The sequence below is a fragment of the Leptidea sinapis genome, chromosome 13 (genome assembly GCF_905404315.1).
Source record: "Leptidea sinapis chromosome 13, ilLepSina1.1, whole genome shotgun sequence".
Taxonomy (NCBI): Eukaryota; Metazoa; Arthropoda; class Insecta; order Lepidoptera; family Pieridae; genus Leptidea; species Leptidea sinapis.
Genome location: NC_066277.1, coordinates 13292905 through 13312831, shown reverse-complemented (window position 1 = coordinate 13312831; position 19927 = coordinate 13292905). Strand labels below are relative to the sequence as shown.

Sequence of the window (19927 nt, the reverse complement as noted above, 5' to 3'; positions counted from 1 at the left end):
GATGAGGGAGAGAGGATAAGTTTTTCTCCTAGAGCGGACTCTATCCAACGAAATTTGGCTAGGCATCCCTACAAGATGTAGTAATCTTTTATAACTATAAAGCACCCGAGACACAAGGCTCGAGTACTTCTGGAAGTTGCTGGTTGCTAAGGAGATGGTCTCTGGGTGTATAGCGTGACTAGTAAAAAAGTGAGTTGTCTCGCCTTTTGGGGTGCCTATTGATTGTCAGATATTTCCACCCAAAACCATCCGCTGAGCGCGATGGTCGTCCGTTTATGACTGGCACAAGTTGTATGGTAATGACATCATGATCGCTAGATTTACGACATATTGAAATAACATTAGGTAGGTAAGATTATTTGATGTCATGAGATCATTGTTATTTGAGATAATTTCCTTAAATCTATTGGCACTTCAAGTTATTTGTGCGCTTACGTGATATTATAGTTTGGATAAGGAATTCGATGCTTTATTAAGTTTAAGATATTCTTTACAATGTCAGGTCTAACTATTGTTTTTAGAAAATTCTTACCACCCGGGATATATGCAAGAAACAACACTAGAACTAATTTAAGGTAAAATACTCAATACAAGCGATAAAAACATGCCAGGAATATTAGTTTAGTGTTCGTGACAAGCTGCGTCTTACACTCGCGATTTGAATGACACTTTGCGTTAGTGTGCGTGCATTGCTCAAAATAAAGGTTAGTTCTAAATTCAATTTTTTTCGACGTTTTCACAACTGTCTATCTAGACGTATAAATAAATGATTTAAGAGTCAATACTTGTAGCGGGGATCGGACCCGCTAACCTTTTCTTGATAGCAGTGGGAGGCTCCTTTGCACCGGATGCCGGGGTAGATAATGGGTACCACAACGGCGCCTATTTCTGCCGTGAAGCAGTAATGTGTAAGCATTACTGTGTTACGGTCTGAAGGGCGCCGTAGCTAGTGAAATTACTGGGCAAATGAAACTTGACATCTTATGTCTCAAGTTGACGAGCGCAGTTGTAGTGCTGCTCATAATTTTTAGGCTTTTCAATAATCTAGAGCGGCACTGCAATATAATGGGCAGGCCGTATCAATTACCATCAGCTGAACGTGCTGCTCGTCTCGTTCCTTATTTTCATAAAAAACGACAGATTCATATATGTCTCTGTATTGATTTACTCGTCTGTTTAGTACAAGGAACACGTATGTCACGCTGTCGTGTGACATTATACGTCAGCGTGGTCCGCGCGTGACGCCCTCGTAAACGTGTCACTGATTTGAATACTCAATGATCCTGCTAGCCTTTGGCGTGTTAACCACGTTTAGCTTAACGTCGTATTAGGCTGGCAAATAAAGAATTGATTATAATACATTAATAATTATACACTACAAACATACATTAATACTTGTTGTAAATTTTATAAACTATTCAACGGAGGTATACATTTTTGTGGGTACCCTTAGCACCTGGAATCCTGGAAATTTGTTTTAAAGTTTAACTTTAACTACATTATTACTAGAAAAGTGCGTCGTTAATGGACATCACGCCAACCATTCTACTTTTTTTGCAATTTTGCTCGATGGCTAATAATCACCATCAGCCAGAAGACGTCCACTGCTGGACAAAAGCCTCCCCCCAAAGATCTCCACGACGATCGGTCCTGCGCTTACCTACCTTAGGCTTTATTGCAGGCTATTTTCTGTCTGGCGCGGAATCTGTCGATATACGCACTGTTTCCATCAGAAATTAAGTCATAGCTGCATGGCGGGTCGATAAGACGAGGACCAGTCTTCACCTCTTATAAAATCAGAAAAAAGAAAGTTTGAGCCAAGTTTGGGTAGTTTGTGCCTTGTGACCAGATGGAGTCTTGCTGGACAGTCCACGGTACTTTCAAAAAGCCTGCTAATAGGTTTCATAACACGATATTAAACGGTCTGATGATATACTTTGGCTGAAGTCTTCACTCCTATTCACAAAATGATGCTGTGTGACTTCTTGATATGGCATCTCCCAACAAACCATGATTGACACATACCTATTTGGTGTTCCTTTGCAGATCATAGCGTACATTTTGCCATATACCAATTTTGCTTATTGTAGTGCTAAGATATTTCTGTTCTTTTCACCCACGTTTGGGGACAGAGCCTTTAGTTTCAGACCAAGCTTCAAGTTACTTCAAGTTCTTTTAAGATACCCAAAAGAATCCTAGCGGGAATCTAAATTTCTCATGATTATCTTTTTGTTCTTTTATAAGATTTAACATTAACTTAGAAAAAAATATGTGAAATCGTGGGATAGGATCAAAGTTTCTATCATAATAAACGGTTTCATAATAAATAAAAGGAATCATCATCATCATCTCAACCGGAAGACGTCCACTGCTGGACAAAGGCCTCACCCAAAGATATGATGATCGGTCCTGCCCGCATCCAACGTATTCCGACGATCTTGACCAGATCGTCGGTCCATCTTGTCAGGTCTACGACTTCCGGTACGTGATCGCTATTCGAGGACTTTACTGCCCCATCTTAAAAAAAGCTGTAAGTTTTAAATTTGTAAAATTAATTATTATGGTCAGACTAGTTATTATACGTTTTCGTTTAATTTTATATTTGTTTTCTAGACTCTTAATGGCTGTTGAACAAAAACTTACTTATTTTGTTAATATATTTAGTCAGCTTTGGCTCTTACGTAACCTTGTTGGATACACGGTTAGTAAGTCCAACATTTCGAAACCCCTGAGATGACTAAGTTGGGTCCCGGCTTACACATTCCGCTTATATGACTCATGTTCAGCAACAACATCCTTTGTTGAGGGTTTCGAATGTAAACAGTTGGCTTGCAATATGATAAATTATAGTCATGCAGTGACGTCACTATCTGGGACATGGCGCAGCTAAATCTTTACACTGGCTTTTGAGTCTTCTACGCTGTTTAAAGACAATCAACTGTTAGAAATTAAGTCATATCCTGATGTAATGGTAAAGTAATAGGCAAAGGTCTTGTTAGGGCCTGCTGGGCTGAACTGAGTTCTTCAGTTTAGAGAACAGCATTTTGGGTTTAGTTTTATAAAATCTTTTCATAACAGTAATCGTATAATTCTCCGATCAAACAATTCTTTCGGAGAAGCACGCAGTTCCTAAATGTTCCGAATCGCTATTATATAGCATCTGATGCGGTACGTGCCGTTAGGTTTTTACTCATTTTTTTGCCGTTTGCTTGACTCTTTCAGTCTCCTGTATAATTATAGTCTTTCGGGAGCTATCCCATGGTAATCTTATATTCTAGAATTATGATTATGTCACTTCTGACTTAGACACGAGTACTTCAGATTGATAGGATTATGACATCCTTTGGTTCTTATGTTCCCGTTACTCCTATGTAGTTCCCTTCTACTCCCAATAACGGTTTCTTCTGTAAAACATGTAATTGTTTGTGAGTCGGTTCACAATGTTTGTTGTTGTGTCTTTTAATAGTCTATTGTGGTGCTGTTTGAATGTTTACATTTTCAGTTTTATAGTTTCTTATTATTGTCATTAATTGATCGCGGACTTTTATGTTACTCCTTTTGCTGTGATGTATGTATTAGTATCAGTATTAGTGTTGTCTTGGGGTAATAAATTAAAATTTAAGTGATTTTTCGTTACTAAAACATTTTATGGTGGAACTATTACACCTATTTTTGTGAACTATTAAAATTTATAGCATAAATTTGGGTGCTATGGGACATCCTCGGACATAAAGTACCGAAAGTATTTGAACATGACTTTTAACTTGAAATCGAAAGTATTTGAACATGCATTATATATATAAATTTTTGAGGGCTTTAAAAAAATTATGTTAATTGCACGACACTTCTTGCAACATTCTAATATTTGCTTATCTATGTTTGGGGTTGTTGCAATTAACACGTTGAACGTAAAAAAAAAGTGTTATTATTATTATACATCAGGAACGTACTTTCATTTCATCTGATTTGTGTCAAAATTGATATAATCTAGACACAAAGTATGGATGGATTTGATAATATGCGTACCTTTCCTTCGTAGACGATAATACCTATCTTATATTTATACAATTCTCGTGTCCTGGTGTTATTACCAAACTCCTCAGAAACGGCTAAACCAATTAATTTGTTTGAAAATTTGTGTCTGTATCGGGTAGGTCTGAGAATCGGCCAACATCTATTTTTTTGTGATGATTTTTTTATTTTTATTTTATTATGATTCAGCATTAAAAATACATACAACTTCAAATTTTTACCCGTCTACGATCAACACCTATTTTTATATTATTCTATTCCATCCACAGATACGCCATAGAGTTGCAAGATAGATAGTAATCGAATATAATAAATTTTATGTACGTTATATTTGATAGGTCTGAGAATAAATAGGTCGCCATGTGTTTTATTATACCCCAAAAATTTAATTATTGAATTTTTTTATAACTTTATATGGCAATACAACGCTTGCTGGGCCAGCTAGTTTTATACGTATAAAAATATAACTGTGCCCATCAATTGCGTTCGATTTGAACAGAATTTTAGCAGAAAGCGGCCATTAGTCTTTTAGCGCAGAAAACGAGTGGACTTCGGACACATGTATTTAATTAACAAGATGAATGCTCGCTCCAGTTAACCGGATCAGTTGCGAACCCTTGAAAGAGAACATTATCGCGTTTATCATATTACTTTCACAGAGAGCTCTCTGTTGCGCGATATGACTCGATAACGTTATTTGTAATGGAAGCCTCTTCTGAAGACGTTCCCACATTTAGATTTGCATAATAATTCGCGAATGTGGGAACTGTTTAAGCCACTGATAATAATGCATACTGATGTTTAATAAATAGGCTTGTTGTCATATTTAAGGCGCGGACTGACTTGGATTGTAAACGCACAACCAATAGTACAATATTTGTGTTGATCATGTCGCTAAGCTGCAAATGGGCATTTATTTTACTGGTTTTCTTTTGTTTATTCAAAATATACATATTAAATTGAATAATTGTTCGGTTAAGTTTTAGAAAAATACTAATCCTATTAAATTCCTTAAAAAAAAAGAATGTTATCGCTGAAAATTCAGAGATTTTTAACTCCAAAGTTTATTTTTGGGAAGCAACTTCCAAATTTTTTATTGGATATTTCAAATTATATATAAATATTCTTCGGTTCAAATTTTTATTTAAGTCCTTCTTTTTGTAATGTATTTTTTGCGTCGGAATATTTGCATTACGTTATGTTGTAATCGACTCTAAGAAACCAATTTTTGTGGATATTGAGGTATGGCGCGCCTTAAGGCTCCGTCACGCGTGCGTTATACTCTTCTTTAGTTTGGTAAACATACTGACAAGGTCAGGGATTGGAAAATGAATACAAAGTTTATAGGAACGAGCCTTTATTGCGTTCACTTCTCCGAACTTGCACTTCGCCGGTCTGCCGCTGTTCCTCTTGCTGATAGCGGTGTCTTCAGCAGATCACACCGCACCGAACACTAGTTCTCTCTATCGTCTTCTTCTCCTGGATATCTTTTCACTTCACTTCTTCTTCTCTTCCTTCTTTTCCTTTTCACTTTCTTGTCTTATCTATAACTGCCGTAGGCCTTGCTTAGTACGGCTTATATACCCCCGGACTGTTCTATTTTCAAAATGATTCTCTTCCATTCCATCTTTAAATTTAAATTGTACTAGTTTCTAGTTTAAAATTTCTTCTATTTTTATCTTGCTTACACATTTTCTATCCCTTTTTCTCTGTTCGATTCCGATCCTGAACTTACTAAAAACTTTTTTAACTTTACGAAACCCAAGAAATTCCATGCACTGGTAGGTATAGTACCCGTGTCTACAGCGTCTGAAGTAAACACTTTGCCGCTGAGCTACGAGTATTGTTTTCGGAGCTGTTGAATTTATCAATGCCCCTGAAGTTTGACAATTCTCCTCATGTACGTCGATGCGTTGCTACGCGACAATAAACACGCGCGCGCGGAAACCTCGAGGTAGATATCGAGTAGTTTGTCAATCGCTCATCGCGTCTAAATAGTTCGCTATTCCTGTTTATTTATCACGTAGTAAAAGTTTTTACAAACATTGCAAGCTTAGATTAAGGATTGGTCAACTCTGCGCTCCAACTAGATGGATACCGCAGGCGTAGTCCCAAATTGCGGCAACTAATACTACGCCCAAGTAGGCGTACTCGAGCCAGTCTCGTAAATATTACCCTAAAAAGGCAATTCTTTGTACGGTCATCGCGCAAGTTGTTAGTTTTTGTATTCATTAATATCAATTTAATCCATGACGCAATCTATGTAGCGTGGCGTTATGACGAATCTCTGACGTAATTCGAGTGGTAATATGATGGTAGGTGTCGGCTGACCTAGCAACACTGTCTAGTGGCTGTACATCGCCGTATTTGGACAAAAGATATGGCACGCCTACGAAGCATTGCCCACCCGTGTGCAAAGCTTTATCAAAATATGTGGGTTTTGATTATATTAAGAGAGTGTGTTAAAATATGGCGGCCTCGAAGCGTTTCTCGGGAAATTTTATTTTACGTAAACTATGAAATTTAAATATTTTTTCAAAAGCTAGAATCTACCATACATTATTTTAGATTCATAGTTCTGTGGAAGAAAACAGAATAAAACTCGATGATGAACTTCCTCTAGTATAGTGTGAAGTGGTATAATCTAATATATAAAATTCTCGTTTACCGGTGATTGTTACCAAACTCGTCCGAAACGGCTGAACCGATTTGTATGAAATTTTGTGTGCATATCTACCCGATATGCGTCTGAGAATCGGCCAACTTCTATTTTCCATACACCTAAATGATAAGGGTGACCCACCCCAAAAAAAAATATTCAAATTATTCTTTTGACAATTTTTTATTTTATTATGATTCAGCATTGGAAAATACATACAACTTTAAATTTTCGCCCAGCTACGATCTACAACTATTTTTGTATCGCGATTTTTATATTATTCTGTTCCATCCACAATGTATATAAGGTAAATAGATGTATATCAAGTTTATATATAACGTGTAATGACGTTAAAGTTTAGTGTGGTGTTAGTGGTAAGTTTGTGTGAGTTCTAAATATAAAACATATTGTATGTAAGCAATAACTGTTCAAAGCAATATCGTAACGGTATAAACAGGATTATCTCCCAGGAATTTGTGATTCATCCGATATGATTAATGGGCCACATAATGAATGTACAGGCGGCAGGCGCTTACCGCTCCAATCATATGCTCGTAATTCATGGATTTGAATATAATAAAAAGTAACATCTCATCATTTAAAATTGTTAATATCAAAGAAGTTCGAGAAAGTAAAAGGAACATACTTTCGCGTTGTTCGTATACTAAAGTATCTCGGATCAAAAGTATCTCTCGCTCTTTTTTTTTCTTTAATGAAAATTAGGGACAGGGGCAATAGATCCCTACCCATTACAATGCAGTGCCGCTGAGGATTTTTGGAAATCCCAATAATTCTGAGTGGTTCTACAATTGCGTTCATCACCTTGAGACATAAGAAGAAGTCTCATTTGTTCAGAAATTTAACTAGTTACGGCGCCCTTCAGACCGAAGCACATTACTGATTCACGGCAGAAATATGCGTCGTTGTAGTACCCATAATCTAACCGGCTTACTGTGCAAAGGAGTCACCCACTTTAAGCTCTCTCTGGGGTTGGTCTCTCATGTCTGAGGATCGTGGTCAGCATTAAGGCTGCATCTGAAGCGAACGATCTACCTCCACCGGATTCTGTACAGCGCGTCTCTTACAACTGCGAAGAATTTCGATAACTAGTATTTAATTCGGTCGTTCCATCTTGTTGTAGAACGACCGCGCGATCTTTGCCTTCGGTATTTCGAACCGCAATTATTTTTCCGAGCTTACGTCCACCTCAGCGCATTGTGTGGCCAAAATACGAAAGAATACGTTGTCTGCATATGGTGGACTAGCAAGTTTTTATTCGGTGCTGGTTCAGGATTGATGCATTGGTGCGTTTGGCCGTCCAAGTATTCCTAATATTCGCCTCCAACACCACATCTCGAATTCATCAACCCTTTGCCTTTCTCGTCTCATGATTATTCACGTTCCTACTCCATACAGGCAGAGCAGGAAAACCAGTGCTTAGAGTAGGTCCCACTTTAAAGAGTTTTTATAAAACGTTTGTTGTTAGTGGAGAAAGCCCTGTAAGAACCTATCAGGTATCCTACCAGGACCGTGGCAAATTGATATCTTTAATCACTGGCGTGAGTCATTGTAATCTAATGCAACGTTTAGCAATATTTATTTATCTTATTTTTACTATAAAAATATTGATTAGAAAAAGGTTGATGTTTGATACTTCTGTTTTATGAAACCGTTGATCAGATTATGATAAAAGTTTGATTTAGTGCACCTAGGAGGCCTGCGATGACTCCCAGATACTTAGTGTAGCTATAGCTAATTTTATATAAGACATGTATCACTGAACTCTAACATAAGGCTTGCAATGCAGATGCATATCGCTTCAATTATAGTTAGTATTTACATTAGATTTACAATCTACATTAGTTAGCATTACATATTATGTAAAAATTTAAATGTTTTCTTTGTTCATTGTCTTGCCTTGGACGCAGCACTGGAAGTACCTGAAGGTTTGTTCATATAAGTTATACTATTATTAATTTATGGTTATTCATTGTGAATTAGTAAAGATTAGATTAGTGTAAGAATCGAATCAATTTATGGTCATAATTTATAAAAACTAGTTTTATATCTGATATTTATCGGATAAATTTTAATAAGTAATAAACTTATGGACCAGATTATCGTGGACTGGCTATCGGAAATAAATCGTCTCGATGTACGAACTAGGCATCACAGAGCATCTAAGATAGTCCCGACTAAGCTCGCTTTTTTCAGACACTTATCGAGGCGGGTAAGGCTTAGTCTATAGAGCCTTTTGCCGTCCAAGGTACGGCGCCTATTTCTACCGTGAAGCAGTAACGTGTAAACAATACTGTGTTTCTGTCTGAAGGGCGCCGTAGCTAGTGAAATTACTGGGACAAATGAGACTTAACATATTATGTCTCAAGGTGACGAGCGCAATTGTAGTCCGCTCAGAATTATTGGGTTTTTAATGAATCCTGAGCGTCACTACATTGTAATGGGCAGTGCGTATCAATTTCCATCAGCTGAACGCCATGCTCGCCTCGTCCCTTTTTTCATTAAAAAAAGGTAAATTAGAAGGCGTGGAATGTCACCCATGCGATGTACTGAACAAATAAAATCTGCTGTGGGCGGTCCCTTCCATGAGTTCACCCGAGTGACCTCTAACAAAGTGCGATACCTACAAATTGTGAGGCACTCTATAATATGGTAGATATTATAATCTCTATCAACACTTGTAGACCACCACAACCGTTATGTGAAGAGTGTAACGAACAAGAGGAGAAATAAACAGATATTGTATACAGTTTTTGTCCAAGAATCAACCGGAATTGTGACCCACATAAGAATACTCCTTACCATAGAGTTTCTTACCTTTAAAAGCATAATATCAAGTCAATACAGTAAATTTTAAAGCAAAATAGTTTAAAAACTCGAATCTTCGAATACATTTTTTGTCATTACGTATGATGGATTTAGAGAGATTTGTGAACGATCGCAATAATTCAACAAGTTAGGCTGGCTTTAAACTCGAAAGTATTCCAATTGAAATGAAAATACAATAATACTATTTAAAGAATTTATAAAGCATCTCATGCATAATATATATATTATATGGTCGAAATGATTGCGAATGGAATATCTGAAAGTTGCGTTCTGTTTGTTCCTTTTCCATAGCTGTAATTTGAACTGTATTTACATACTTATTAGATATATACCTTCACAAATATCATTATTGATAAAACGGTGTTGTCAACTAAAACCTAATGCTACCCAAGCAAAACCCAAGTTTGTGTTTATAGCAACTAACCCATTAACCCTGTTTGTCTTTACAAAAAAAATCTTTTTGTAGAACTATTGAAGGGAAATAAATCCAAAACTTTGTTAAGGTTAGTCTAAGAGACGACAGGGGTTGTTAATGTTTGAACTTACAGAGAATATACCAAATAATGTAATATTATAGGGAATATGTTCTGCTATTTGCGTTCCTTCGTGGTATATTATCGCAGTTGATAGCGAGTGATCTTATCCAGGTTTTTGAATATTTCACGCTGCTCGGACAGACGTACACCCGTCTGCACGTGTGTGAGGTCGTGAACAACCAGCCCTGCTGTCCGCCGCAACAAGTAAGCTGTGTGAGATGCATGGACCATGATCTAACTGTAGCTGGAAATCGAGCTTTATACTTTGATCACTCCTAGAAACGAGTTTCATTTTTATTGTTTGTTCTTTTAATACTGTGATTTTATTTCTATAAAAGTCTTATCGTAGTGTTTCTTTAAAAAATCTCTTTTGACTATGTCGTCGGCAAACGTTTAATGATAACACAACAGCGTATTGGATAAAAAGCGATAACAGCTGAGGAAATCTGACAAGACTTCATGTTTGGCCGTTTTTACATTGCACGATAACGATAACGACACGATATTGTTATATCGTCAGCTCGGACGACCACGATATCGTATGATGGTATCGACATTCATTGCGCCTACTTATATTGCCGCACGATATTTTGGAATGGCAACAGATATATTTACAATACTATGATTACATGAAATAAAAGCTATCATTACCAAGAATACTGTCAGCATTTCCGTGTTGGATAGCTAGGCTGATCCGTTGACCAAAATAGCTGCAAGCGCTTGGGTTTCCAGTAGCCTTATTGAGGCGCGAAGATAGTGTTTTGTACATACTCCGCGCCTCTGGGACCCACGGCCCAAGTGTCTCGACACCAAACGGCACAAAGATGTAAGACTCACTAAGTACAAGTGAACAAGTTGCATTGGTTTATATTGAATTATTAATTAATCAAAACATTCATATTGTACTTTTGTCTCTAAATTGGGCGAACTGCGAATGAAACCCGAACTGGTCCGCCGATATCGGTACTACATCGCTATCATACGATATAAAAATATCGTGTCCTTATCCCTCAATGTGAAAACGTCCTTTCGAAGCTTTTGTTGCTGTTTGCATTTGTCTATAATATGCAAGAAAACTTGTTTGTCTAGAATCTAAACTGCTTAGTGTTTTGTGTTCATAGATCATTTAATCCGAACATTCCACAGAACCCAGAAATAAGTTCTGTGTTTTTTTGTTACTATTTTACAGCAATCGTTTATCTAAATATATTTCTTACGATTATTGATTATATTATGGTTTCACAATTTCACACTGGCACAGAACAATAGCATTACCATACTGACCGCATAATATAATAAGAAATTATTGTTTTAAAAGATAGTGCGTGCCTGGCCTAATTATTTGATTAAATAACATTTTTGTGTAGTAGATTCATTATTTTAATTTGATAAGTTATTTGTAAGTTGATTTACATTGTTGTTAGTTATATAGATAATTAACTTGTTAATATTTTAATTTTAAGAAAAAGTCTTTACTTAGTGTTGCATGATTTTAGTTTTATTTATGCCTAAGTTTTATTTCGATTCTACATTGAGTAAAATAATTCAAATTTATCAAATTATGTAGGATTTAATCGCAAATTGTTTTGATAAAATCGACTTTAAAAGTAAAAGTTTAGTTAGTTATTACTTTCACTGTCTCTTCATAATTTTATTATCTTGCCGTACTTTGTATAATTTTATTTGCAGTTTTATTGTTCGCTTTTCAGATGCTTATTTATACTTAGTTATAACTTTATTATTATAAGTTTCGTTAGATTTTAGAACTTAGTTTTGGTCCTTTGTTATATTTTATGGGTAATGTTTTGATGATAACAAATCAGTCTTATAAATACCCATTTTTGTAATAAGGCCAGAGTAGGTTTTATAAAACAATAGAACCTGTATATATTTTTCTTAAACTATGCGCTTTAACATTTTTTCTGTTGTTTTGAAAGAAAAAATTCAATATAATAATCTGATTTGCATAATATGTCGTAATTCAATCGGAAAACGAGTAATTAGTAGCGTATTATGTGCCATCCATATTGATTCTCAAAAAATGGGACGAATCTTGTGTCTGTAATAAAATAAATAAATATTATAGTATGTATCTTTTATTTGTATAAAATATCTATTTAACTTTTTTTTACTGACGAAATACTTTACAACAAAATGGCATTCTTGAGTCAAAGTTTGTTAAATTTTATAACAAGCACGAGATTATCTTTATTGCTGTTGTTTCACCGTCACTCCTCGAAAATAAAACTAATGAAAAAAAAAATGATTATGACTAAGTAATACGTTTAAATGATCACCTGTCTTCAAATGAACTGAATAACCAATTACTTGATATAATATATAATATTGATCCTCTTTAAAGACCTCAAATCAATACATCAATCGTGATCGAGGCTGTATTTAATACTTGAAATAATATTTGCAGGTGAACCGACACGTGACCGACCTGTTCGAAGACCTGCGCGATGGCCTCAACCTCATCTCACTGCTGGAAGTGCTGTCCGGCGAACATCTGGTAAATATAATATATGATATACAATTTTAGGTTCAATCGTACGATGTAGAGTTAAATAAGTTGTTAAGTCAGTTCTAGTTGTTGGACGGTACATGAAACATGCCCTGTGCTTTCCTGGGGCATAAAAAGAATAGGAAAGTCACAGGTTCAAGGATGTCGTAAGTGGCGACTAAAGGCATGTACCAGTGGGAGGCTCCTTTTGCAGGGGATGCCTAGACTATGGGTGCACATCGGCGCATATTTATGCAGTGAAGCAGAAATGTGTAAGCATTATTGTGTTTCGGTCTGATAGGTGCCGTAGCTAGTGAAATTACTGGGCAAATGGGACTTAACATCTTATGTCTTAAGGTAACGAGCGCAATAGTAGCGCCGCTCAGAATTTTTGGGTTCTCAAGAATCCTAAGTGGTCGTGCATTGTAATGGGCTGGGCGTATCAATTACCATCAGCTGAACGTACTGCTCGGTCTCGGCCCTTATTATTATAAAAAAATGGACTGCACTGTTATAGAAAGATAAGAGAACTGACATGAAACGATTGATGCTAATAGAAAAAGAAATAGGGAGGTGTATTAGGATTGTGGAGATAGCTGTGATTGTATGTAGTTGTGAGGCTTAATCGGATTAATGTGAAATGCTTAGAAAGATTGTAAAGGACCGGATAGACGGTTCGGATGTAATTTAGAATTTCACCAAGTCCAAGCTTTTCTTAGGATTTATGCTGATCAAGAATATCCCAGTTTACTTTCGCAATATAACAGTTAATTTATGGCAGATTTAACCCGATTTGCCTGAAGCATATACTTAAGTACCTATAAAATAAGTACATACTTAGGAAAGTCGAATTTTGGTGACATAGCTGCTAGGATCCTTAAAATCTGAATTAGTTAGCTAACGAGTATCTTTTCAACTATCCCAGGATTTTCGAAGTTTTTTTCTTCATGAGAAAAATTGACGAGACGTACAAGACGTTCAGCCGATGAGTTTCGCTCAAGGCTCAAGGTTCTTGGAAAATACAAAATTGTGAACGATACTGCGATTGCTCTCAGCTTTTAGGCATTAGCCTTTTTTGGTTCACCTCATGTTAAGTTATCACCGCCGCCCACATTCTCTTGCAACACCAGAGTAATCACAGGAGCGTTGCCTTTAAGGACGGTGTATGTGCTTTTTTTTTAATGTACCCATGTCGTATCGTCCTGGAAACACCGCACAAGGAAAGTCATTCTACAGCTTTGTAGACCGCCACACTAGCCTAATAATGTTACAAGCTACGGCGCCCATCAATTACATAAATCAGCCGGCATTTTGTACACAGGAGTCTCCCAATAGTTAAATCCTCCGGTATCCTGCTTCATGTCAACTCTCCAATATACTCAATACACACTGTATCTCATAGATGCATTATTAATAGTGAAGGCTTCATCAAATCATTCGTAACAGGAAATAGCTTCATTAGTTTCTGAGAATATTAACAATTATATTGTCGTTATCGTTCATCGTAATTACAATCAATGTGGGTTTGTAGTCCTCTTTTAAATTCATTTTATAGCCATAGTAAGTGATATCTATGAGGCAATATAAATATTAAAATCTATATAAAATCACCGATTGTCACCACGAGGACACTCACAACTTGCTCTACCATCTAGTAAGTACGCTCGTCTCCTAGGAATTGACCGATTTATATTACACTCCTTTAGCTTTTACACACCTAGCGATGTATTTATTATTTTTTTTAACCGGTTTTAACCATGAATAACCATTAAATTTAAACCGGTTCTTAAACATGTTAAACTTTCGGGATGGTAACATTATTAATAATTACGTATAATAATACCAATCGCTTATTAAACATATTTTAGCCATAAGTATAAACGATACGACATGATTGGCCGCGGTTCCATTAAAGTGTATACTGCATTGTAGTGGACAGGGCGTATCAATTACTATCAGTTTAACGTCCTGCTCGTCTTGTCCCTTATTGTCATATAAAAAATGCGCTTAAAGGCTGCAAAAGGCGCCGCCGTGGTTTTGTATACGTAACCGGTATTACAGAAAATCTTCTCAACGTTACAGAAACTCTAAACTTAGTCATATTTTTTATGCTACGATTGCGACAAACAGACAGATAAGGTCGCTTCATGAATAAGAAACCATAACAAGTAATTTAATTTGTAATTCTTATGATAAAATCCAATGTGGATATAAATATAATATGTGAATGTGATAGTTAGTCGGGCGCGGGGCAGGTGGGAGTCGAACCCGCTGGCTCGCAGCTGGCGCGAAACAAGGCTAACTGTTAACATTAATAATAATTATTGTTGATTCGCCGCTTTTACTGACGCCCAAACATGGCATGTTAATTCAACTTGTATGGCTATTACCTACATACAGGTATTTTGTTTTTATGACAGTAGAGGACGAGACGAGAAGGACGTTCAGGGGATGGTAATTGATACACCCTGCTCATTACAATGCAGTGCTGCTCGGGATTCCTGAAAAACCCAATAATTCTGAGCGGCACTACAATTGTGCTCGTCACCTTGAGGCATAAGATGTTAAGTCTCATTTGCCCAGCAACTTCACTAGCTACGGCGCCCTTCAGACCAAAACACGGTAATGCTTACACATTACTGCTTTACGGCAGAAATAGGCGCCGTTGGTGTACCCATAATCTAGCCGGCATCCGGTGCAAAGGATTATGGTACTGGTATTAAATACCATTTTTGGGGCTTTTCAAGAATCCTCAGCGGTACTACATTTTAATGGGCAGGGCGTATCAATTACCATCAGCTGGAAATCAGCACATTGAATCCATGAAATACTATGGTTGGGTTGCATCATATTAGCTGTTATAGTTAAGGTTTAAGTCAAATTTTACGTTAACAGTAACCAAATGTTTTAAGTTTTCTTTAGTGTTAATTCCGTCAATATTTGTCTTTAAATCGAATCTTAATATCGAATATTAATTTGAAACTTGTCTCTATTTAACATTACCAATAGCTTCAACCGATGGAGAGTGGACGGTTACGGTTAACAGTTAAAGTTATGACAACATCTAGGCATTGTCTAATGGTGCAACTCAATTTTGCTGTTACTTTAACATGTCTGTTATTGCTATAGTTCGTTACTACAACCCTGCCTAAGAAGTTCGATTCCCAGACTGTTGACCCCTCACCCAATCTTTGTATTTATTTAGATGTAAAGTCTTAAAAGTATTTAAAGAAATGATACTCTATATTTTATTTATCCACGAATTGAAATTGACACCGAACGAACAGCTAATGTATTCTTTCGCTCGTCTTTAATTATAGTATGCATCGCTGATGCTCACAATTTAATTCAAATTTATGTAGACGCCATCAATCTTACTTAAGCTACCTCGCAATATCCGAAGCGACGTGATTTGTAGTTTTTAAAATAATGTCGGAACGAAAGTGTTACACGCTTACATGTAAAATGTATCGTTAAGTCTTCTTTTAATATTTATAGACAAAGGTTGGGTCAATCCCCACTTGATCATGTTAGATCCACGAGTGTTTGGAAAGGTTTGAGAGTTAAATTAATTTCCAGCACTCACTTTTGTATGCGTTTTATCATTTATTTATGCAGAAGACTATAATCTCAGTTATATTGGGGAAAAAGTAAAGAAGAAGGGCAAGATGTTCGCTTGATGGTAGTGTTACGCTCTACCGAATGAAGTGCTGCTTTGGATTCTTGATTGAATTCTTGACAAATTTCTGAGCGGCATCGTAATTACGCTCGTCACCCAGACAATAAGATGTCATCTCATATTAGCCCTGTAATTGCACTAGTGTAAATTCAACTTGTATGGTATGTTCAACTCTTAAGCACATCCAGGTATTTTTTTATGACAGTAATTGACGAGACGAGCAGGACGTTCAGCTGATAGTAGTGGAGATGGTAGTGGTAGATCCGCTCGAGATTCTTGAAAAACCCAACACAATAATAGTTACACATGACTGCTTCATGGCAGAAAAAGGCACCGCTGTGATACTCACTTAGTCGGCATCCTGTGAAAAGAAGCCTCCCTCTGGTAAATTGCAAATGGGGACCCCGTAAAAATCGCCCAGACTGAAGGCAAAATAAGCAGTGACAGATAAATTAAAGTTATTTTTTATTCTGATTTAAAAGCATTTCGTAAAGTTGGTATTGTTTATAAAGTTTGCGATGTTTTGACGTGATGCAGGTTATCAAGATAATACCAATATATCTATTGGCCAACGATTATTATTAGATAATATTATATGAATCCACATTTAATAAGCTTTTGGTTTGATCCTTTCCAGCCACGAGAGCGGGGCCGGATGCGCTTCCACATGCTTCAGAACGTCCAGATGGCGCTGGACTTCCTCAAGTACAAGAAGATCAAGCTTGTGAACATCAGGGCTGAAGACATCGTCGATGGAAACCCGAAGTTGACGCTTGGCCTTATCTGGACCATCATCCTGCATTTCCAGGTTAGTGGTAGTATCTTAATTTTTAAGTCAGAAAATAATTGTTCTCTAGATTTCTGCACACATAGGGTTAACTATGTAATTGGTGCATCTTTCGAAATTGTATTTATAATTGTAATTGAGTATCCATCAGCTGGTCACTTTATAAAGAATCCTTAATAGAAATGCTTATTTAAAGGTCTTGATAGTTGTGATCTAAAAGTATCTAGAGAATCCTGACAAAGCAAAGAACTTCTAAACGCACATGCTATTCGAGACAGCAAATTTGACATTATAGCAAACTTGTTTTTACTTTAAATGATCAGAACATTACTAAGCGCATTATACTGAAGCAGTTGAAGGATAATATTTAATTAGTAGGTGTATTTACTCTGTTTTCAATTAGCAAATCAAATGTCACAGATAATGAAGCGTACAATTGACATTTGCGTCACTGTAATCCGCAACTGGCCTCAAACGTTTGTGGAACTGTTATTATTTATTTTATTATGAAATAATAGAAACCAGTTCATTAATCTTACTTAACTAGTTACACTTTTGTCGTAATTGGTAGCTAGTTACCTAGATTTGGTTTTTGTCAACAATAAAAGCCAAATATTTTTATACTTCTCTATTTCCTTTGGGTTTTATACTTGATAATCCTCCAGCCAGTGTTGTATCAACCACGCATACATACATAGCCAGATTCACCCTCCACCTTCATATCTTCCACTGACAGCAGCCATTCCATCCAAACTGTCTTACTTTAGGTGCCTTTGACCTGGCCACATTGAGTATATGCCTGATTTTTAAATAACGTCTAGGTCGACGTTAGTCAAAATATTTTCTGTATTAATTCGTACAGTACTTTCACTTCATATGGACAAAGCAGCTCTGTATTTTCCCTCTCAATGCGCTACATTCTTCTGAACTCTAAATCGTTCTCATTACATCATTAGATATTATTTCTTAAAAAAAACTCATAAGATATTCTGTCGCCAAATACAACCCATACTAGCATTTAAAGTGGAGTTCTTTTAATTTAATAATGTATAATATATCAAGTGGCTCGTGCTAAACTTTAACTATACAAAATAGGCGTTTTCTATCAAATAATTTACGACCTTATTTGCGTTCGCCGTGACACACATATCTCGTATTCATATTATGCCAAGAAAACATTATGTTTGCATCCTTTATGGCTTCATCATGTTTATATGGATTATATATTATCAGACTTGTACAATTAGTGTCTTGTTTGTGATTTCATTAACTGCATTAAACGCTTGCGATAGATCGTAGAGACACATTCCTCATTTAATTCTTGAGGTACGTTGAGAAAACACCTTATTATCATGGTCCTATAAGGAAACTCATCGTCGTTCGAGGCGTAGATATTTAGAAACTTAGCAAACTTCAGCCGGCAGTCTCAATTTAACAAGGCTTTCTCATGGTCTATCGGCATCTGCCTATCCTTCTATGTAAAACGTTGAATTATCAACGGCTAAGGCGTTTCAGCTTGAATAATGAATAATATTGAATTATTGACTATATTCTACAATAGTTTCACTGATAACACAAAAGAATAGGTACAAATATACAGACATGACAATAGAACGTTGTTAAGATAAGTAAACAATAGAATATTTAGGCGATTAGACAATATATAAATCAAGACAACGACAGACATACTAGTGAATATAATAATAAAAATATGACAACCTAGTGGTAAGGCTTTATCTGTACTAAGTATTACGACCTTTTTCTCACATTTACCAAGACATTTAAGGCGGCATGGGTTAATAAATAAATTTTTACTCAAACTATACCATAAAATAATCAGTTTTCGACGGCATAATTTATCTTAACAGTCTTCTCATTGCTCTCAGCGCTCGCGTCACTGAACGACATCGCATCAGTGATCCGATCATCGTCTCCCATGTCTCCAAAGTGGTTGTGCCTGGATTTGATACAGAAGCCAAGTTTTTGAAGATAATTCGACAAATTATTAGGTTTTCATTTGCTTTAATATCACTCAAAACCTTATGCCATTTGTGTCCATTACGTTAATAAACATATCCTATATTTTATGGATTTTCAGATTCGGTAATAAGTTAAAATATGTCTTTCTGAGCACATAAAAACCCTAGATATCCCCTACTAGATAATTAAAGCAATTAGATTATCTTCAAACTCTTGACACATTATTCATACTCATACATAAGAAGAGTGACCGAGATTTAACAATGATGTTGTAAGGTGACATTTTGGATCAGCAAAAAATACCGACGTAATGTGACTCTGAATATAATCGTGAGCGAACTTTCGCTTTCGAAGCATTAGGAGTAGACATTATGAACTTCGATTGAGAAGTTTAGCTGTTAGGAATGTTACTTTTGAATTTGAAAATGAAAATAGAAGAACAACTTGACCATTAATTGATATTCAATAGTACGTTGAAGAAAAGGTTATATTCATCTGAACGTATTAAAGAGAACTGTTATTTCTAGTGCGAATTTTGTGCTGGTTCGAATTATTCAAAGAACAATGGATAAGAAACAAAACGGTTGTTCTCTTGACAAACATTTCAATTCATTTATTCTTCTAACCGTATACATGTCATTATAGAATGTATATTATATGATATGCTTAACACAAACTTTGCTAAGTAGAAGGATCCATTTTTTTCTTCACGATGAAACATAATCTATGTGTAGACTATTTAAATAAATATTACTAAATAGTACGAGATAGGATCATTGTCATCAATGAGCGAAATTTTGTTTACTTCACACAAGTAATTTTCTTCCTTTCAAAAGTTGGGGTCACTCTCAGTACTCGTCTGTCTACACTTTGCTCAGGATAAGTCGACCAAGACCTCGAT

The 19927-nt window shown here is 36.1% G+C and overlaps 1 protein-coding gene across 6 annotated transcripts in view; it reads left to right on the top strand.

Annotated features, from left to right (window-relative positions):
* LOC126967614 (dystonin) overlaps window positions 1-19927 on the top strand; it is a 338791-nt gene that overhangs the window by 141843 nt on the left and 177021 nt on the right. For all 6 annotated transcript variants that reach the window (XM_050812155.1, XM_050812167.1, XM_050812166.1 and 3 more), the window contains 2 exons: window positions 12500-12589; window positions 16897-17067. In XM_050812155.1, coding sequence (XP_050668112.1) covers window positions 12500-12589; window positions 16897-17067 — 261 coding nt within the window. The remainder of the gene's footprint in view (window positions 1-12499; window positions 12590-16896; window positions 17068-19927) is intronic.